Source organism: Carex rostrata, chromosome 2 (assembly GCF_964058835.1).
Source record: "Carex rostrata chromosome 2, lpCarRost1.2, whole genome shotgun sequence".
Taxonomy (NCBI): Eukaryota; Viridiplantae; Streptophyta; class Magnoliopsida; order Poales; family Cyperaceae; genus Carex; species Carex rostrata.
This window is the reverse complement of record NC_135919.1, coordinates 12,799,001-12,820,846: the sequence shown is the minus strand read 5'-3', so window position 1 is coordinate 12,820,846 and position 21,846 is coordinate 12,799,001. Positions and strand designations below refer to the sequence as shown.

General features: G+C 33.1%; 3 protein-coding genes across 11 annotated transcripts; 2 read left to right on the top strand and 1 right to left on the bottom strand.

Moving 5' to 3' along the window:
- The first annotated feature begins 683 nt into the window (after positions 1-683).
- On the top strand, positions 684-4,847 carry LOC144575646 (AP2-like ethylene-responsive transcription factor At1g16060). Of its 2 annotated transcripts, none has more exons than XM_078325867.1 (6): positions 684-1,031; positions 1,614-1,696; positions 2,713-2,801; positions 3,334-3,458; positions 3,767-3,843; positions 4,253-4,847. In XM_078325867.1, the coding sequence occupies exons 1-6, from the start codon at positions 799-801 to the stop codon at positions 4,651-4,653; spliced, it is 1,008 nt and encodes a 335-aa protein (XP_078181993.1). In that variant the 5' UTR covers positions 684-798; the 3' UTR covers positions 4,654-4,847. The 2 variants fall into 2 exon arrangements, with proteins under 2 accessions (XP_078181993.1, XP_078181986.1); XM_078325860.1 differs by having other exon boundaries at positions 3,764-3,843.
- LOC144575664 (uncharacterized) lies at positions 3,344-10,040 on the bottom strand. Of its 3 annotated transcripts, none has more exons than XM_078325894.1 (11): positions 9,869-10,040; positions 9,536-9,684; positions 9,053-9,167; positions 8,353-8,465; positions 8,155-8,223; positions 7,586-7,701; positions 7,426-7,480; positions 6,965-7,085; positions 6,198-6,340; positions 5,844-5,942; positions 3,344-3,477 (listed from the first exon to the last, which is right to left on the bottom strand). In XM_078325894.1, the coding sequence occupies exons 2-10, from the start codon at positions 9,671-9,673 to the stop codon at positions 5,844-5,846; spliced, it is 969 nt and encodes a 322-aa protein (XP_078182020.1). In that variant the 5' UTR covers positions 9,674-9,684; positions 9,869-10,040; the 3' UTR covers positions 3,344-3,477. The 3 variants fall into 3 exon arrangements, with proteins under 3 accessions (XP_078182020.1, XP_078182013.1, XP_078182004.1); XM_078325887.1 differs by having other exon boundaries at positions 3,355-3,488; XM_078325878.1 differs by lacking the exon at positions 3,344-3,477 and having other exon boundaries at positions 5,677-5,942.
- A 5,778-nt stretch (positions 10,041-15,818) lies between these two features.
- Positions 15,819-18,466, top strand: LOC144575467 (ADP-ribosylation factor 2). 6 transcript variants are annotated; one of them, XM_078325623.1, is made up of 8 exons: positions 15,873-15,960; positions 16,207-16,279; positions 16,367-16,521; positions 16,882-16,952; positions 17,466-17,585; positions 17,699-17,817; positions 17,920-18,001; positions 18,118-18,466. In XM_078325623.1, exons 3-8 carry the CDS (start codon positions 16,374-16,376, stop codon positions 18,121-18,123), a joined length of 546 nt encoding a protein of 181 aa, XP_078181749.1. In that variant the 5' UTR covers positions 15,873-15,960; positions 16,207-16,279; positions 16,367-16,373; the 3' UTR covers positions 18,124-18,466. The 6 variants fall into 6 exon arrangements, with proteins under 6 accessions (XP_078181741.1, XP_078181749.1, XP_078181756.1 ...); XM_078325630.1 differs by having other exon boundaries at positions 15,875-15,960; positions 16,135-16,279; XM_078325638.1 differs by having other exon boundaries at positions 15,876-15,960; positions 16,239-16,279.
- The last annotated feature ends 3,380 nt before the right edge of the window (positions 18,467-21,846 follow it).

The window sequence follows — 21,846 nt, the reverse complement described above, 5'->3', positions numbered from 1 at the left end:
TATCTTATTGGAGGAGAGTTAAAATGCTTCATTGATTTTGTGCTACATCATGTTCCAACATCATTATCTCTATTTTAAAGTTTAAACAGTCGATCCAGACTGCTCAATATAATTTTCTTATTAATGAAATTGTCAGGTTTATGCTGACCTTCAAAAAAGAAACGACGTCTTTAAATTACATGAATTTTTATTATCTGAGATAATGATAATAATTTTATGTTTTTTTTTAAGGATTGTGATCCATTGACAATGACTTGATTTTAGAACTTGGTAATATTTAAGTTTCAATTTCATCAGTATAATATGCGTAATGTATAGATGAGATTTAAATTATTGGTTTTTCAAATTATAAACTATTTTTACAATCATCAAGAATAGTTAATTAAGTAAAAATGAATCTCATTCTCTTAAAATTCTCATTTTCCTAAAAATACATACAAGATGTACATGATTATTTCATTTTCCTAAAAATACATACAAAATGTACATCATTATTTCATTTTCCTAACAATAATAACGGTGCATGAACTCCATATGTCAGTAACTCATCACACCCTGTGGCGGCTGTCCCAGAGGGAGAGATTCTCACCTAATAGAATGGTTATTATATCATATTATTTTGAAGTTAATAAATACCACCTTACCTCCTGACCCCTGAAGTTATTGACACTTCATTTCTCTTCTCTGTTTTCTTCTATATAAGCACACAGGCACAACCACCGTGAAATATCATAAGTGACAATAGCAAAATAGAAGCTGCATTTCCAATTTTGGCTGTAGCTTCTCTCATAAACTGAGATGAAGAAATCCCCACCAATTCCTCTCTCTCCTACTCTCTCTTCTTCCTCCTCTACTTCCCCCTCTCCCCCCACCAACAATTCCATCAAAAGACCTCTCAATTTGATTCACATTGCCAAAACAAAAACAAAGCAACACAAGAAAAGATCATCAACAAAAGCGAAAAAGTCGACGTTTTCAAATGGAAGTGAGAGCCCCCCAAAGAAGAGTTCCATCTATAGAGGTGTCACCAGGTAGGACAAACCATTAAAACAGAGTATTTTTTATTTTTGATATTTACTCCCCCACCCCTTTTTGCGATTTTTGACCTATCGGATTTCAGTCATCTATGACTTTAGGGGTTGTTGGCTTTGTATTTTTTTTTCTACCCTTTTTTTTTTTTTGAAAAAGTAGCAGCTTCTGCTACTTTTTTTCTACCCTTTTTACATCCATGTTTTTAGGGTTTATTGAATCTGTAAATTTTCGCAGTTTTTTTTTTTTTAATTTTTCGCTCGCCGCAAGAATTATAGAAATGTGTACTTGCCTAATATTTGTCACTCAAAATAATTTTATAATCAATTCAACATATCAAGTGAAAATTTTACTACTTTTATTTCTTTAGAATTGTTAAATTTTGCAATTTTTGTTCAAATATAGTCTGTGTCAAATTAAGCTGCATGCAAAAGTTTATTTTCCGCAAATTTTCTGTGTCTGCATGTCAAGTTATACACCTATTTTTTCCCAAATAGTAATAATAATCATGATAACATTAATTTTTACTAATATAATTTTTTTTGCTAATATCGTAGTTGCTATTATTATTACATGTCATGTAGGCATAGAGTGACTGGGAAATATGAGGCTCATCTTTGGGACAAGCATTGTTGGAACCCTCAAAAGACCAAGAAAGGAAAACAAGGTTAGTATGAAACAAATTATTTATACAAACAAGGGTTGGATGATCATTTATAATTTTTTTAAGGGCTGACACTCAATTATTTATTTTTTTCCTCTTTTCTTGCTGTCAAATTTCCTTCGTGTTTTGTCTGGGCCAACTGCATGTGTGATGCTCAATTCCTGCTCCCTCCAATAGTTTATTTGGGTAAGCATGGAACCTCCAATTAGAAAATTTTATCTTGTTTGAAGCAAAAAAAAATGTCCGCTAATTTTACTTTATATATTCGCAAATGTATTATAGAATGTGAACAAGGGTCTCCAACGCAATGCAACGAGGGTAACTGTATTTAGAAAAATTTGTGGGTCCCGCATGCAACTGTGATTCTAATGAGAAATATATTCTTATCCTTGACATTTTCATAAAACATCATCTGAGTAGAATGATTTCTCGGAAAAAGGAAGGTCAAGTTTTAAATTGCATAGGCCAATTGCAAATGTACTTCTGCTTCAGTTATTATTTATTAAAGAGTAAGCCTACCACAAATGTACCACCTCATTTATTACTGTCAAATAACGACCTAAGATGCAACTTCTCCTAAACTTGTGCAGTAGTGGCCTACTGGCCTCATGTCCTGAGTCCGAATCCTCTGCATTACCTCACCATTTGAGTTTGAATCCAGACCATCCGATCAGAATATTCCAGGCCAATCCGGCCCAAGCATGTAATGCACGGGGTCTTTTTAAGATTTGTGCCAATGCATAACGAACGGATTAAATTCAAACTCAAATTGTGAGGTACTTTAGGTGATATCAATTCTGTCCTTGGGGGGAGGCCAGTTGTATCAAGAAAAGTTTGTTGGAAAGAAAAAAGTGTGAATTCTCAAGGACATCATACAATGTTTTCAAGCCATTGCATGTTGTCAAGTTCAACCCTGGTTTGGTGGATAAAAAATGCAGATTAATAGTCTAAGAATTTCATACTTAAATTTAATTACTATTAGATTTTCTTTTTAGTTTATTTTGTAATGGGTTTTGTAGGGGCTTATGATAACGAGAAGGATGCTGCACAGACCTATGACCTAGCAGCTCTCAAGTACTGGGGCAGAGAAACAATGTTGAATTTTCCCGTAAGTTGATTTTTTTTTTTATTAATTTTGAACTAGTACAATTTGCCTACTAAATGTAATAAACCAAATAAAAAGAGTGTTAGTAAAGTAAAGAAGAGAATTGGAAGAAAAAAATGAAATACAAGCAACACTGTCGGTCTCACAAAAGACTGAAAATTAATAAAAAAAAATTGAAAAGGCTCTTTAGACGAGTAAAAACACCCTCGTACCATGAGGGAAATTATTTTCTACTAAGAAACAAAGTAAACTAAGAGTAACCATTAGGACCTGTGTGTATCATGAAGGGCGGGCTACATGTCTATTTTATTTGTTTTTGGAACACAGATTTTTTTATTGAATGTTTTGCGTAAGCAATAAGTGTTATTTACTTGCAAATGTTTTGCGTAAGCAATAAGTGCTATTTACTTGCAATGCCTTGTAAAACCCCAATTTTCATTGAATGTCTTTACAATATATTACTTGCAATGTTATTTATTGAATTTTTCTTGTGCAACCTAATAGTTTCTTAAATATGTTTATTAAAAATATGTAGTTTGAAAATTACATGGAGGAATATGAAAGAATGATGAACATGACGAGGGAGGAGTACTTGGCCTCATTAAGGCGCAGAAGCAGTGGCTTTGCAAGAGGTGTCTCCAAATACAGGGGGGTTGCCAGGTCCTTGCCAACACCATAGCTATTTGTATACTGACAATATATTAGCTACCAAAATATATCTGTGGAAAGATTGCCAAAATGCCACCAAAACAGATCATACCTTTCTAACTACTAACATCTTTTTTACCTTTTTCTCTGTGATCTTATCATACCTTAATTAGTTTCCAGTGCTTAAATGACTTTTTCCTTTTTGGGTGTGTGTGGTCACTGACTAGATTGACCAATTTATTAGTTTTATTCCCAAGTTTTTTATTTTTCAGGGAAGATTATATCAGTTTCATTTATTTTTTATTCTGATTTCATAGCAGGCACCACCACAATGGAAGGTGGGAAGCAAGAATTGGTCGAGTGTACGGGAGCAAATACCTCTACTTGGGCACATACAGTACTTATCTTTTGTCTTAGTCTTACTGTCCTCAAATCAGCAGAAAATGCGAGATTAATATCTTCCCTTTCTTTGGGTGCTGATTTAACAAAGTAATTAACTGCATTTCAAGCTTGCAAAGTCAAATGGCTTAAGTTGTTTACCAGAATATATAAACATTCAGAGCCTCATGTCAGCCCCAGTTCATCCAGAAAAGATAAGGTGAACATCTATTCAAATAAAGTTTATAAATAAGACAAGGATGCTAATGATGTTGTCAAACAATAGAATGTATAATTCTTGGTTTTAGTTGCATATTTACCAAGCATCAGTACTCCTGCCAGCCAGCCAAAAAAGATACTAGATGCACACACAAAATAGGTAGTGGATAAAGCTCAATCTAATTAACGCAACATATTTTTACTAATAGGCACTGAAGAGGAGGCAGCACAAGCCTATGATCTTGCTGCAATAGAATTCAGGGGGCCCCATGCCATGACAAACTTTGACATCAGCTGCTACACCGACAATACACAAGTAACACAACTACTCTCGCACACTCAACCAGAGAACCCACCACACCAAAAACCATGCCAAAGTGAACCCAAAGAATCCGATCCCATCAAATTAATAGAACCAGTGGGACTAATAGTTGAAGAACATTCAATTGGGCATCTCATGGGGGACTTGTGCATGGAGCAGCAACACATTGAGAAATACCCTAAGATTAGTGACATGGAAATGGATGCCTCAGATTTGAGCGATATGCTTGATCTGTTTGATGCTGACAGGTTTGAAGAGGACATAGCTAGCCTTTTTGAAGAGAAGTAGGATTCCTCTTTCGGTCTCCTTATCCTTTTTGAAATATGTATAATCTAGCTTTCAGAGTTCGTATGCTCTTGTTGATATTTAGTCTGGCGTAACATTTTGTGCTTTGGAGTCTTAGATTAGCATTAGGATGCAGAAGAGAAATGCTAACTAGGGAACCAGTGTTTGCTTGTTTTATGTCTAGACATGAAACATCCATGCCTCTCTCTCTCCCCTCTATTTTAGCTTGTTATATGTGATCTTATCCTGAATAGTTCTCAGGTAGGATTCAAGGCGTTGTCAAGTAGGAAATGTCATTTAGCATCTAACAGCAAATTAACAATATACCTCGGGAGGGAGGAAGAAAAAGACATTACAATAATTAACAGCAAATTAACATAATACCTCGGGAGGGAGGAAGAAAAATACATTACAATAAGAGTAGAACTAGGGTGTTTTAAGTTCATCAAGTTCATTTGTTAACTTAATTCTAAAATCTATTGAATTGATTTCAAATGACGAATCCGTTGAAATCTATCTCTCTTACAAGTTAACTTAATTCTAAAATCTATTGAGTTGAAATCTGTCTCTCTTACAAGTTAACTTAATTCTAAAATCTATTGAATTGATTTCAAATGACGAATCTGTTGAAATCTGTCTCTCTTACAAGTAATGCATCTACATGTGAAAATTTAAAATTTTCAAATTAACTCTGTATAGAGTTAGGTGGTCAAAAAATATTTAAAAAATAAATGCATTAAAATTATTTTTATAAATCTTTTATTTTTGACCATTTGAATTTATACTAAATTAATTTAAAAGTTTAAAATTTTCACATATAGACGCATCATTTGTAATTTAGATAGATTTTAATAGTTCAGATTCATCACTTAAAGCCAATTCAATAAGTTTTATAATTGAGTTAAACAAGAAGCTTAATGAACTCAAGAACACTAGTTCTACTCTAATCAAAGATACCTGAGATTTACACGAGCATCACATCTGAGATTTACACGAGCATCACATTTTTACTGAGTTGATGTCTAATTTCGGTACATCTAGAAACTAATTTATTTTGTCAGAAGTTGGTGAACAAAGAAGCATATCATGGCTTATTCAAATCTAAAAATAGCATTTGAATTTGAAATATAGACAATAAAAAAAATAAAATGGATGATACCCAAAAATTCTCTCTACAAGCAAAAAAGAACTACCTATTTTAACATTTTGAACGTTGGCATGTCACTTGTGGTGAATATTTCATTCATCCCAAGCTCTTGTTCCAATTGAAGTCTTGTTGATTTCATCACCTCCTGAAAGAAATATACAGAAATTCAAAATATTGCCAAAGCATTAACGCTTACAAATTGATTAGTTCATATTTTCTGGAATAATGCAAATCTCCAAGTGGTTGGCACAATTGATATGACACAATAATACAAAATAATATAATGTGTACAAAGCATGAAATATTTGTATCTTTTCAAAAGGTGCAGAGAAATGCAGGTGCTTTTCTGCAGGAGATCAAAATAAATTATAGAAGCTAATTAATTAGAGAAAATACAAACATTGAATTCCATGTAAGTCGCTCTCTTAGACAACCACTTCGAGTCCAGCAATTGAAATGCCACACAATAAAGTCTATCAAAAGCCATCTCATCTCCTCCCAGTAATTTCAAGAAGTGAATTCCAGCTTTAGTAGTTGGATGCCCTTGAACACAGAAATAAACAATCACACACACATGCATATTAGTAGCATAAACTAAGGGTTACAAACAAAAAAAGGAGAAAAAGACAACTATGAATTACAGCATGCATCACTAACAGAAGGAATTAGATCATTAGGTTTTGTACACTTCCATATGGTCTAGAAGCGGCTTCGCTACTAATTTTCATTAATTTTGTATTTGATTAGCCTTATTTGTGTAAATTGCCAAATAAAGAGTCTATTCTGTCTAAATTGCACCTAATTGAGCCATAATATCAGAAACTAAGTTTACCTAAAAATAATTGAATTAAACCAACACCTGTTTTTCAAACCAAGACTTAAATTATGAACCCTTTTCTTTTCTTTTAAAACAAAACTGGGTCAAATTAAAGTCAATTGAGCAAAGGTCTGAAATAGTGGTAAAGTAGTGATAACAAGTATGGAAAGTATGGAAAGTAGTGGTAACACCATTCTAATTTTGGTGTAGCATCAGCAATTAAAATACTTGATCAGGTACACATCCAAATGGCATCTCATGTAGACAGCTCAAAAGCACGTCAAAGTTATCCAATCTTTTGCAGGGAAACCCAAAAACATATTATCCTCTTTACTATATACACTAATTACCCGAATGTAATCCCAGCATTTGTGCCAGATTAAAAGATATGTTGATTCCAGCAGCCGCAAATGGGTATTCCCACTCAGATCTCACCCCGTCTTGCTTGTGCAAAAGCCTCTGGAAGGATTCCTTCAAAAGAAACAAAGAAAAAGAAAAAGAGGAGCAAAAGATAGTTTCTCAGAAAAACAGCTATATTATGTGGGATTGTTTAGTTAGGTGATTTGATGGCATACCACCACATATATACCAGTGGACCCAGCCCTTGAAGCCCCATAGCTTTCTCTGATCTGGATTCACTTGAAAGGTTTTTCCTTGACACACAGGTTCTTCATAAGAAGAATTTTCTTTTTTTTTTCTTTGAAGAACACAGTTTCTATTATTTCATTAGAACAAATCGTCCCAAAAAATTTAAAACCTTAAAAATTAGCCAGTTTTAGTCATTTCAGAAGATTGGAAAAAATAAAAGTACCGGATAGGTTCTCGCAAAGTAGATTAAGTTCTCCAGTGATATAAATCCACTGCCTCTGAAGAATAAAAAGGCCAGCTTAAATAAGAGTAAATAAAATAAATTTTAGAAATTATATCCGTTAGTCTATTGTCATGGATAAACAAATTTAAGGGAAAATAACCTAATATCAGTAGAGGGGTCAACACCTTGCCACCCCATTTCCTTCCACAATTCTGATTTAAGAGATGGTATTTCTCTTTCTGGATAGGCCAATCGCCACAGTTGCCTCAGTGCATCCTGAAAATTTTCACCAATGTACCCTAATTAGTAACTTTATTATTTATTTTTTGCTTTCCACCTTCAGAATCAACAGGACAACAAGAATATTGTATGCTTTTTGCAATTGCGTCCATATCTTAAGCTTATTGGAACATAAAATTAAATATAATAACAGTCTACTGGCAACTAACTCCGTGACAGGCATTTTTGAGTGAAGAGCCAATATTTTTGCTTATTCTTATCAAGGTCTAATTTTTTTTTTAATATTGAACAGAAGTAATGCTAAGATCAAGATCTAATTCAATGTCAGGGATAAATTTGTCATTTATATTTCTTCCCCAATTTCATCTGACTCCAGTAGTGAGGTGTTAGTCGTAAATGTCAAAATATGTGTTGCGATTTGAAAATGAACAAATTTTCTATGTAATTGCAACAGACAGAAATTATGTAAAAAAAAGAAAGGAAACAAACCTGATGCTCAACCAATGAGGCATCAAAAGGGACCTCCAATCTGTGCCTTAAATTTTGCAACCTTTCTTCCTGTTGCCGGTTCATAACGGAAAAGTTAACTAATTATATCTTCATGGTGAAAAAATACTTCAGTGTTTTGTATGAACAACATATATATATATATTACAAAATATATGTCTTAACTCAGGTATAACAAACCTGTAAAGGACTGATCAGAAGAGAATGTTCTGCTTTGTTGTTCAAGCCTTGAATAGTAAAATTAAAAGCGAAAAGTCTCTGAAGAAAAGACCCAATGCTGACAAACAAATTAGCTGAAAGAAATTGAACAGCCACTTAAACAGGTAAATAGAATGTCATATCAGTTAAAGATGCTTTATTTCAATGCCACCAATGGTACTTTTTGTATGCATGTGGCATTAACAGTATCAAATATACCCCCTTCAGCATCAATAGTATGTGATATTTACCTCAAAACATAGAAAACACACGCATAAGCCTCCCTCGACTTTTATTTCTAATAAAAATGTACCCTTATCTTCTTCCTAATTTGCAACATAAACAGCACAGAAGGGTACTTAAGCTTCTAAGCTAATAAGAAATGGAAAAATACACATAATAATTCCTTCTATCGTTGCAGACCTCAATATTCCCTATATATTTTAAAGATATGATGTGTGCCTACATCCAAAATACACACACACACAGAGTAAACAACCAACAAATTTTAGAGATCAACAGATATGAGTTGAAAATCACGAACTAGCATGAAGTCTTAGATAACATAGCCCAGCAAATACCAGCGATCCACTGGTGGTGTTGGCTAGGTGGGGTTCTTATGTAAGTTGTTGTGCTGATAGAGTCCTATATACCAAATTATGCGATAAGTTATAGTAAGTACCTATCCTTCTTGCCGAGTACTTAATAAATTGTGACAAATGACAAATGCCATGGCAGAGAACGTTCCTTTTATCATCCCATGGATTTGGCCTAGGTATGGGATCATTTATATTAACCTAAAACCAAAATAGAAAGTAGAATTTGTAAACAAACATTTTAGTATAGTCAATATAAAAAAAAAAAAATGGAAAAAAGGCCACGACATTTCAGACACATCAATCTTAAGTACAGGAATTGCAATTTGGTTGCTGGTTGGAATAGAATATTTCATTTGTAAAGGGTTTAAACATGATGTTTTAATTCCTGAGTAAAGTCTAAAGAAACCAAGATAACACAAAACCAACATTAAATCAGTACTAATATAGTACCATCCAGTACATAACTAACTGGCACAGCATTAAAACCTAGTATGATGTAAGACCTTTCTATATAAATACGCCATCAAGCCAATGTGATGATTATTTTCTACATTGCAAATCTGTACCTGATCATTCAGTAAGAGAGGTTCTCTTAGAGGATCTGGCATAGATGAGGTGTTTTCCATATTTTCTTCCCTTCCCTGATATTTGTTAATACTAAGTCTCTTCCTAATAGCCTGAGTTGCCATGCGACACTCTTCCATTACTCATCATTCTGTTATTATACAACAAAAAATTTAGCTTGGATAGCATTAAAACAAAATATTATCCCAAAGAAAAAGTAGGCAAATTAATTACCATCCGGCAAGTATCAAGTAAAATTTTGTCCTAATATAATTATTATTTTTGGTTAAAGCTTGAAATGATGGAAAGGAGAGATGTGATTGAGAGAATAGTACCGAACGTCAAGAGAGATTTATCAGCTCGAGATTCTTCGAAATGGATCTGTGCATGGATCGGAGCAGATCTAACCGCGGCCCTTTCGAACCGTTGCTGCTGTTGCCTGTTAAAGCTTGTTCTCTACTCTCTTTTGTTCGGAGCAAACAAAAAATTGAAAAAAAAATGGCAAAATTGAGGGTGAGGTACCGCAGGGACTTCTATCCGGGGTCAAATTATTTTCATATCTATTTGCTTACTGGGGTTATAAGAGTTCCCTTCGGATACGTTTTCATCAAGGAAATTTCAAATTTGAGAATAATAGTTAACTTAACTTTTGGTTGGATTAGTATAATAGTGAGCTTATTCATATAAAACAAATAAATGATAGTAAGTTAGTGTTATTTTTGCTCCATCCAAACATAAAATAGCCTAAAAGAATAATGTTATTTTCGAATTAGTATTATTTTTGCTCCATCCAAACGCACCCTTCGAGATTTGTGTCAGATTAAAACGGAGATGCAAATTTCATTCTACCGGTAGGTACTGCACGAATTTACATCCTCTCCAATACTGATAATCTTTTACAATTGATGGATCTGAACCATTCTTTTTTACTTGCACAAATCTCAAAAGCCCAATAATACTGCCCCTATGCTAAACAGAATCCTAAAGTAATAAGATTTAATCTCAAACTGTAAAGTGGGGTCGATCATCTACAGTAATGAAGAGGAGTTGAATCCGGTACAACACTGGATCTGAACCCAATATATCCATCAAATCTTTACTATCTCTTTAGATTATTACACGTCAAAGTTTCAATTTGAGAAAAAAAGTAATTTATTCTAAATTACATTAATTTAAATCTAAATATAAAATAGTTTAATCCGTCTAAAGAGTAAGATATTAAGAACTCATCACACCCTACTATTATAAACACATTTAGTTCTCAATATCTAATTTTTTGAATTAATTTACGCTATAATTTAAGCTGTCAAATAAAATGTAAAACATAAGTAATAAAATGAAATAAATAACTTAATTCTTTTTAAATTTAAGTAGCAATCAAATACAAAGTACACAATTATTGTGCCTTCGTAATAAATGGCATAAGTGCAATTTAGGAATGACACAAACATTCATAGCGTGAAGGGTAGGGCTGCACAAAAAGTTTATAGTTTGTGATTCGATTTGAGTTTGATTCGAAAAAAGTTTGCAATTAATTTGTTATGAAACAAATGAAACTAGTTCGGTTCGAATCTTATTAAATCAAACTCAAACTGAGTATAATTTGTTTGAAATTAATTCGCGAACTATTTAAGTTCAAATCTCAAATAATGCAACTAACGGATTCAACCATTATTTTTTTAATAATGCAGGAACCAAACTTATATCAGGGCTCAAAAATTGTTAATATAATGATGACTTATAATAGGAAAATGTTTTAACATCGTAACAAATTAATAATAGAATAGGTTTCATTTGACTAGGTTCATGCGTGATTTTAATCAATCCAGCAACTTGAGTTTGATTAAAATCACGCATGAACCTAGTCAAATGAAACCTATTCTATTATTAATTTGTTACGATGTTAAAACATTTTCCTATTATAAGTCATCATTATATTAATAATTTTTTAGCCCTGATATTAACAATTTTTGACTAGGGAATCTTAAGCTGGCCCATAATCCATCAGTGTGAATTCGTAAAAGATAAAATGAAACATTTCCAATTTTTTTATTTATATCCAAAATAAAATATAAATTTAAAAAACTAACCAACTAGTTAATGAAATTGCAAAACTACCCAAACCGGTTAACCATTAACCGGACTCAAATCAAATTTCCGGTTATTGGTTTCCCGGACTATTTCAATGGGTCCGGGAAACCAATAACCGGAAATTTGATTTGAGTCCGGTTAATGGTTAACCGGTTTGGGTAGTTTTGCAATTTCATTAGCTAGTTGGTTAGTTTTTTAAATTTATATTTTATTTTGGATATAAATAAAAAAATTGGGAATTTTGTTCCGCAAGAATAAAACTAACGCATAAACTACCGGTATAACTAGGGCTGTCAAAAAAAAAATTGTAGTTCGTAATTTATTTGACTTCGATTTGAAAAATATATAGTCCGTAATTAATTCAATTCGAAATTAGTTTGTTCTAAAACAAATCAAACTAGTTCGATTTAAATCTTATTCAAATTTAAACTCAAACTAGAGTAAGTTTGATTCGGTTCGATTTGTTTGCAGCCCCAATTAAGGGTACGTAATCGTGTCCAATATGTTTGTAAAATTCCGTGATAATTAAAAATGAGTAAATATCTAATTTGAAGTTTTAATGAATAAATATATAAACATTCAATTTCGTTAGAAAGAAAAATAAACCCCAAGAAACTTAGCTGTGGGACCGTCTCTGTAAGATGCCAGGAAGAGGACTGGGAGTAATATATTTGCCTTTTAAAAAATGGAAATCGCTTGCACTGATAGCCACTATCAGTTTTTCAAAAAAAAAAAAAAAAAAATGGAAATCGCAGATTCAAAATTAACATTGGCGACATAAATTCTCAATTTTTTTGAAAGATTGACGTTGAAAGAGAATGACCCAAAAAAATGGATAGATCAGTTTGAGACATTGACACATGAGTACACTTTGGGATCGGTATATCAACTAGATAGGAATTTTATAGTTTTACAACTTTTGTTAATCTATGACAAAAGAAACATCTGTGACGAGAACAATAAAATCCAATTAAAATGGAAATTTTTCTAATTTTTATCTGTAAAATTTTATAGTTTGTTAGACGCGTATTGTAGAGGTGATATAAAATATATTTCAACGGTTTAATTTAAACATGAATTAAAACATTAATACCAATTGGTACCCGATAATTACGGATATTCATTTTGACATTGCAGATTTTAATTCATACAGGGCAGAAATCAAATACACAATTATTTTGACTCTACTGCTCATATCCTGTATTCCTGTACGAATTAAAAACAATTTTGTCAAAATGTGTACCCAGAATTACTGGCATGTTTAGAACTGCATGTTGTTTGTTCATTTGTTAAACTCGAGACTGCCCTTCGGTTTTAATTTTAAAAATGTGATGTCTCTCCTTATTCCATGAGCAACCTTTTTTTATATTTCTAATTTCATAGTCCAAGTTGTAAATTTTATTTTCTCTCTTGCAAACATCTTTTATGTTTTAAAATTTGTTATTAAGTGAAAGTTTTCATCTTTACTTTCACTCTTCTATGCTGGCGAAAACAACCGATGAAATTTGGTCTCACTTTTACAAACACGTTCGTCATTGCTATCAATCAAACATATTAATTTCAAATTATGAGTATATAGTAAATTAGTAATGTTTCAAACTGGTTGTTTGATATAATTAAAGGAGTAGATTCAGATGTTTTAATCGTATTTTACATTTTTATCTCTGTTTCAAAATCCAAAAAGTTGATTCCAACTTCTCAACATGATTTATGTATTAAAATGTACTTGAAGATTATATTTTATATTTTTTTTAGATAGAAATAAAATCACTGTTATATTTTAATTTGATTTTCAAGCACATTTTAATACGAAAATCATGTTGAGTAGTTCAAATTAACTAGTTCAGATTGACTGTTTAAACATTAAAAACATAATTAAGATGTGAATCAAGATTGTGGCTCATAATCAAAGCCAAACGACAAATTTTAATATCTTTCTATAACTTTGCCTCTCTAAATACCAGTTACATTTAAATAAAAAGAAAGAAAAATACATCCTTAAGTCTGAAGCATTCTTAATATTCTACACAGCAATAAATGAATCAAAACTTGATTTTTTATATTTTGATGTGATGAAAAAACAGGACCAAATAATTTTGCTCTCTAAGCATTTTAATATTTTTACACTGCTTATTAGATGACATTGGTTTTTCTATTGCATAATTTGCATCACATACATGCCTATCTAATAATATATAACATATCTCAAATTCTATCGTTTTTACTTTGGTAAACACTGTGATGGTTCGCAGATTCACAGTTGTCGAATAAACGTATATATAATATATAATAGATATCCTTTAAAATAGATCATGGCATCCCAAGTAATTCAGACATTCTTAAATCACAAGCTCCTTATTTCTTTATATCATTAAAATAAACCGTATACATAATTTAGGGCAATATGAGACTCACTCGATAACCAACTAAATGTCAATAGATTAAATTATTTATTTTTACATGGGCATATGGATGAGGTTGATTTTTTGTGTTCCATCAAATTTGATACATGCATGTCTAATTATAAATAACATTTCTCAAATTCTAACCTTTTAATTCTGATAAGCATGGTAAAAGTTATCATAATTTATCATTTTAAAATAGATCCTTGCATCTTAAGTAATTCGATCGTTTCTAAAATCACAATCTCTTTGTTTTATCGTTTTTTTTCCTCAAGGCCTCAAAATAATCACTGGAATTGTTCGTTTTAAAATATAAAAATATTCTTATCCTATTACCTTAAAAAATTTAATCTTAAGCATGAAGTATACCGTGAGAGCACCATCCTAATCTAGAATTAGTCTTCTGTTTGAATATTTACCTCATGCGTTTATATTTTACATAGATAATAGTCATTAGAAACTCAGCTCAAATTATTAAAAATATTGATTTTTTTATTGTGATTGTGATCATGAGATATTTGGATTCAAATCTGATTGATCATATTGTATTTCTTTGACATTTTATATTTTAGTTCTCCCTATTTAAATTTTTTAGTTCCGTCCCTGCAGTCGATCCGAACCACTTAATATGATCTCTATGCGAAAATACATTTAAAGATTAAATTTTACATTTTTTACATTTTTTGTATTTTTTAAAGTTGATTGAAAATTACCTTAATTAAAGATTTTAGATCATCAAAAGTAATAATTTTTTATCTATCTGAAAAATAGTAAAAAATTCTAAAAACAACATATAAAATGGAGTGTTTTTGAATCTTGCTCTCTACTAGACTTTGCCTCTAATGGCGTCTACTATTAAGGATGTTCAAATTGTTCTCACTATTATAGAGATTAGGTTGAATGGTTCAAATTAGTTATTTAAACTTTAAAAGCAAAGATATATATTTATGATGAACAGGGATTCAATTACATCTTTTTTGGTGACACCAAATTACATTCTATATTTTCAAAGTTTTCAAAGTCCAAAATAGCCGATTGAAAACGTTCAACACGATAGATATATTAAAATGTGTTTGCAGATCAAATTTTACATTTTTTAAAATTTTTTTACTATTTATTAATTTACAAAATCGTTATTTTCAGACCATTGAATTTTGTACCCATCTTAATAAATAGTAAAAAAATTCAAAAAAAAATATAAAATTTGATCTGCAAGCACATGTTAATATATCCATCATATTTAATGGTTTAAATCGATTGTTTGAACTTTAAAAATATATAGTGTAATTTGATATCACCAAAAAAAAATGTAATTAGATCGCCCCTCATTTATTTATGATATAGACCGATCTATTATACAAAGTTTATAATCTGCATAGTTTAGATGGTTATGAAATTAGATTTTTCCTACGGAAGAATCTGGGTTCGATTTCTAATTGGAGCAGAAAAGAGCTGTGTATATTGTCTACCGAATGTAATAAATAAATAAATAAAATGTCCATAACCTCTCAGCTCCTGTACCAATCTACATACTGACATATTAGAGTATCTTCTGCGGACCGTGTAAAATACTGCCAGCTGAGCCAAAATCAATTAACCTATTTGAAATATAAAGATTCACTAAATTCGTGTTGGAACTCAGATCTCACTCTAACGGTCCGGCACTGCGTTGGATCTGTATCCGTGACTTTGTCGGCACCAGACTCGCAAGTCGCAACACAAAAACCATCTGTAACTTGTGCGGAACGGATCATAAGGTGGGTAGACTGGTTAACATCCGGATCCTCTCCAGTATCCACTTCGCACTGCCTCTATATATTTATTGGCCGAGCACTTTCATTAGCCTCCACAAAATTTCACCTCTCCCAATATTCTATTTCAAGCATATCTAAGCGCGAGAGAGGAGGAATCCATACAAAGCGAAGCATCGCCTGGTACGTCTCTGGCACTACACCTGATTCGCTTCGTTTAAATCAATTCATTTCCCCGTTTTCCCTTGATTCGAGTGATTCTCACTAAGATTGGATCAAAATCTAGGTTTTTTTTTCTTCGATCATCTGTTTTACCTCCATTCGACTTGTTTAGATTATACTGGTTTTTTATCGTAGATCTGATCTACTAGATTAACTTCCCTTATCGTCGATTATACCTAAATCTACCTCTCTTTTGACGACTCTCAGTAGATCTCATTTGTTCATCTGCATTCCTATAGATCCACTTACACAGCCAATATTTCTCGAGCTTCGTGTGTGAGTAGGTCCGTTTGTTTAGATTTTTTTTTTAGATTAAAATTATTCGTGGTAATCTACACTAAAAACTGGTTTACTGTGTTCTTTATAGACCAAATATGGGGCTTACCTTCACCAAGCTGTTCAGTCGCCTTTTTGCAAAGAAGGAGATGAGGATTCTCATGGTCGGTCTCGATGCAGCTGGTAAAACCACCATCCTGTACAAATTGAAGCTCGGTGAGATTGTTACCACCATTCCCACCATTGGTGAGTACTTTTTAACTTATTGATCGTTGTGTTTCTTAATCTAATTTAGCACAGTAATGAATACAAGTTAGGGGTGGTTAGATTATTCTTGTTGAGACAAGTGTTGATTAAGGAATAAGGGAAATGAGGAATCAAGATATTATTTCAAGGAAAATTAGGCTGTGCTTGATTTAACCTTGGTTTAGAGTTGGATATTTTGCAGTGCTTGCTATGCATGCAAGTATTAAGAGATCTAGTATTTCAAGAAGGATTTGAAAAATAACCTATTCTATAGTGATAGTTTTACTTACAGTGTGTTAGAATGATATTTCCATGTCAAAACGTATCGTTAAACTGTTTATTTTGCTGGATGATCTACAGGTTTCAACGTGGAAACTGTCGAGTACAAGAACATTAGCTTCACCGTGTGGGATGTCGGGGGTCAAGACAAGGTGATTTTAGTACTTATTGCGGGTTATCTTTTTTATTAATTCCATGCTAATATTTTCTTAGCATTTGTACATTGTACCAACTTATCTTAAGTTCATTTTTAGGTTTCTATGCGTATAAATATTTTGTTATTTTGTTCAGATCTTATGATTGAGGCATACTGAGATTACTTGATCAGATAATGCAATTCATTAAATTAAAGAGATAAAGAGAATAATACTTTGATCAAACTGGCAACAAAATAGGGAACTGTCCAAATGACGTAACTGGAGTAATAGTATCTTGTATATATGATAAATTGATAATCATTGATGTAACCATTTTATCTCTGTGCATGAAGTACTAAAGAAGTTGTGTTACCGCAGTTTGTGTATTTTGTGCTTGAAAGGCTACCTAAGTTTCACTTTGTGTGTCGTGTTACTCACATACATGAAGTGCATTAAGGTTGCAACCCCAGATCATGGATTATATGTATGCTGAATCATGTATGGTATTATGTTTTTCTATGAAAACAGATCAGGCCACTGTGGAGGCACTACTTCCAAAACACTCAAGGCCTCATCTTTGTGGTTGATAGCAACGACAGGGAGCGTGTTGTTGAGGCCAGAGATGAGCTCCACCGCATGCTAAATGAGGTTTCTCTTATAGATACATATTTACAATTTTTTAACTCTTCATTTGAGTATAGACTGTATAGTTGATTTTGGTTGTTTCTAATGTTCTTCTTTTCTCCTAAAATTGGTGACAGGATGAGTTGCGTGATGCTGTGCTATTGGTGTTTGCAAACAAGCAAGATCTCCCAAATGCCATGAATGCTGCTGAGATCACTGACAAGCTTGGTCTCCATTCCCTTCGCCAGCGCCACTGGTACAGCAGTTTGTTTTGTTATCTGACAGGAAATTATTGCTTGCTTCTTTCATATGTCTGGATGAATATTTAACAGTATTTTGAATGCAATATTTGGTACAGGTACATCCAGAGTACCTGCGCCACATCTGGTGAGGGTTTATATGAAGGCCTTGACTGGCTCTCCAACAACATTGCTAACAAGGTCTCCCTCTCTCTCTCTCTCTCTCTAACCTAAACCCAATTGATTAGTGAGTGCATTGTTAATGAGATTTGTGATTTTAATCATGATTACTAAGTTGTTGCCATTTTTATTTGCAGGCCTGAAGCCCTTGAAGAGTGTTGGAGGCATAAGTCTGGTGTTGTGTTTTGGTTTCTTAGATAATCATCAATATACATACAGATAACAAACCTGTGTGCTTCTGGAAGTGCTGTCTCTTTGAGCAAGTCAGATTGTTTTGCTTTGCTTTGGTTGGGTCGTTTATTTCTTCTGTTTGTATACTTGTCCTAGTATAACAGCTGTGTTGCGTTGCCTATTATTTTTTGTTGTGGATTCTTATAGTTATTTGCTAAGAAGTTAGATATATGACCCGTATGACTCGCCTCATGCGTGCTTACATTTTGATCAGTTAAAATATATATTGTAATGCCAGCTATGCTTATACTGTCATTGTAAAGACTAGTAACTTGAGAACGCAAAAAGGAATTGTGGTTTTACTTCTTTTTTTTTTTTTTTTTTTAATCTTTTGGGGGCGGGGGGGAATTCGTATCCTCTGCATTAACTAAAAGAGAATCTGTTGAGTTAATGAATCATGACTATCTGATTTGTTTTAAGATTTGTGCAAACTAAATCTGCACTAATATTAAAAGGGCCCCTATATCATAAGTAAGAGTTAGATTGGCTTCATTTAAAATTAGATGGTTGAAATTCGTTAACCTCAAAAGATTCCTTTTTGAGTTAATGCGGGGGGGGGGGGGGGGGGGGGGGGGGGTTTGTAAAATCGGTAGGTGATTTTATTCATTTAAAGAGTTATAGATCAGTTATTGTATAAGATTAGACAAAAAATATCTTAGAAAACACTTAGCTGTAAACAAACTAAAAACGCAGTGGTATGTGCGTCATGTGGATATAATTTTAGTTATCCTTGATGAAAATGATAGAAGCTTAGTGATGGTTTTCTCTGTGCACATAGTTATCTTGTTGATAGATTTGGATCAGGACAATTACTACTTTGAAGTTTCAATAGAGGCACTGAATCAAATCGGGCTAGGAACTGAATCAACCAAATGGGGATAGTCACCACTCAAAGGTCCCAATGAAGAGCCGCAGTGTATAAAGCAGAAAAAAGAGGGAGAAGAGGAGAAGAAAGAGAGCACATAAACAAACCCCAGTACAAACAATATATAAAATAAGTAACTATATGTACTACTTGTTCCATAATCTTCTATTGCCAAAGAAGGGAAGTAAAATTCAGAAGAAGATAAGAAAAAGCTTGTTTTGGAGAACAAATTGTTGGGTTATAGCTGCTAATAGTCTGATACAACCTAAACCCTCGTATTGGCTTAAGTGCGGAAAATACCATAAAACAAAATTTTTACGTCTATCTTAAGTTGAGGATCTATCTCCCCGATTAATTTCTAAAACTAAATTTATTTAACAATTAAATAAATTATCATAACATTATACCTTGGTTCCAAATTCGAATTGGAATTGCCGTTGGACTTGCCTCGCTGTTGCTGCTGCTGCTGGTTGGACAAGAGCACCAGATGTCTAGTGCCTCTATCAGTAATCCACCAGGAACAATCAGAGATCGAGTATTTCTTCTGCCAGAAATACTATATTCGAGGCACTCAGCAAAAACAGTTGTCCCACGATCCGCAGATACTCTTACTTTCACAACCTCGTGTAAAAGCGGAGTTACCGCAGACTTCGCAAGATTACAACTACTCATAACACTCAAAAATATATACGTCTATACGTATATATTTCTTTCCTAACTCATGTTGGGGTTTACGGGGTGCTATAACCAAAACCCGTTTAGGCTTAAGGTGCGGAATGACCGTAGAACAAAAATTTCTACGGCCAACTTAAGCTCAGGATTAAACGGGGTATGTCAGGAAACTTTCCAAGGCGGTCCACCTTCAGTATTCCTTTGGCATCAAAACCCAATTTAATCCTTTTACAGATCTACTCCATGATTGATTTCTAAAACTTTAATCTACTTAACAATTAAATAGATCAATATAACATATTTATACCTTGTTTCCAAATCACAGTTGGAATGCAGACCGAGCGAGTAGAGCCTCACCAGGGAAGGAATCGACTCGGAGCGAAGCATCAGACGTCTGATGCCTCTATCGGTTATCCACCAGGACTAACCGGAGAGCGGTTTATTTCTTCTGCCAGAAATACCGTAAACCGCGGAATTCTGCAAAAACACTATTCACGGGGAAAAGACGAAAACCCATAAACACAAATTTTCGGTTGCTCAGTTTCATCAATATGCAAAACTGACATACCGCTAAATTCGGTAAAACACTATTTATCAATCCCGTAAATATACTCCACAACAACCCGCAAGATTATACGTCAACTACGTATAACTTTCTTTTCTCAACCGAAATACTATTTGGGAGAGAAACCGAGAAAGAGAGAAAATACCGATCCATTTCGACACGAAACCGGTACGAATGAATTAGTTATTTAATCCTTTCATGCACCCCTCTATTTATAGCCTCTAAAATGGTGTGAAAAGACCAAAATACCCCTATGACAAGGCATGCCACCTAGGGGGTGAGGTGTCATGTGGATAAGATCGATGACGTGTCATCTGGATAGGATCGATGACATGTCATGCGGATAAGCACGAATCTGAAAAGACCCGAATGACCTCGGCCCGAATACAAATAATATTCGTATAATTATTCTGAACAATTATATATATTTTTCTTCGGTTGTTTGTTTCGGTATCGATGACGTGTCATCTGGATAGGATCGATGACATGTCATGCGGATAAGGACAAATCTGAACAAACCCGAATGCCCTCAGCCCGAACACAAATAATATTCGTATAATTATTCTGAACAATTATATATATTTTTCTTGCGGTTGTTGTTTCGATAATTTATACAATGTGTCCTGCACATTCATAAATTAACCGGTTAACTTTTATACAACGTGTCACACACGTTTATAAATTAACCAATGTTTTTGCTTGTTATTTTTACATAACATTTATAATTTAATTATAACACGTATAATTAATTATAACCATCTTACTATTGATCATAACCAATTTATAATCAATAACAATAAGATTTTCCGATTAACTCCTATATGGTGTGACCCAATAGGATCTGTGTTATGTTGGTAAATAGAGTTAAAACTGTTTTAACTTCTATAATCATGGGTGGCATCTGGCAACACATCATGACCATCCAATTACACAGATGATGCTGTACTGTACAATATCACGATCCAGTAAACAATTTACTTGTGTCTGTTCTTCTGTCTCATAGCTATCAGATCAGTTTCAAGGTAGATGTGTGTCATCCTTGCTAACTGAATCTTTTCTTGATCTTGAGCAGATTATCAAATATAATTACTCTTGTAATTATACCGCTAGCAGATAATCTAACTCTATCAAGGGGCCCAGTGATGCTATAGCTCGTATAGAGATACGAGGGACAAATAGTATTCTTGGTAAACTATCACTTCCTTAGCTAAGCTATACATATGGAAAAGCTACCGTTATGACTGTTTTTTACGGACAGCGGTGGATAACAATCACACATACATATTTCTCAGTGGGAACGATAAATACCTCATACTGTAGAACGTGACACTGAATGAAAATATAAATGACACGAACACAATTCTATTTAATGTTTCATTCGGGGTCTGTCAAATACCATGTTCCTAGAACATGTATCTATGTGATTAAAATGACATCTCGTGTCAGGTGGTTTGTAAAACTTAACCATCTTTTAATCCACATACTAACCTTATCACGGTAATTAGTGTTCCTGCTAATTACCTTGGTCAGTGA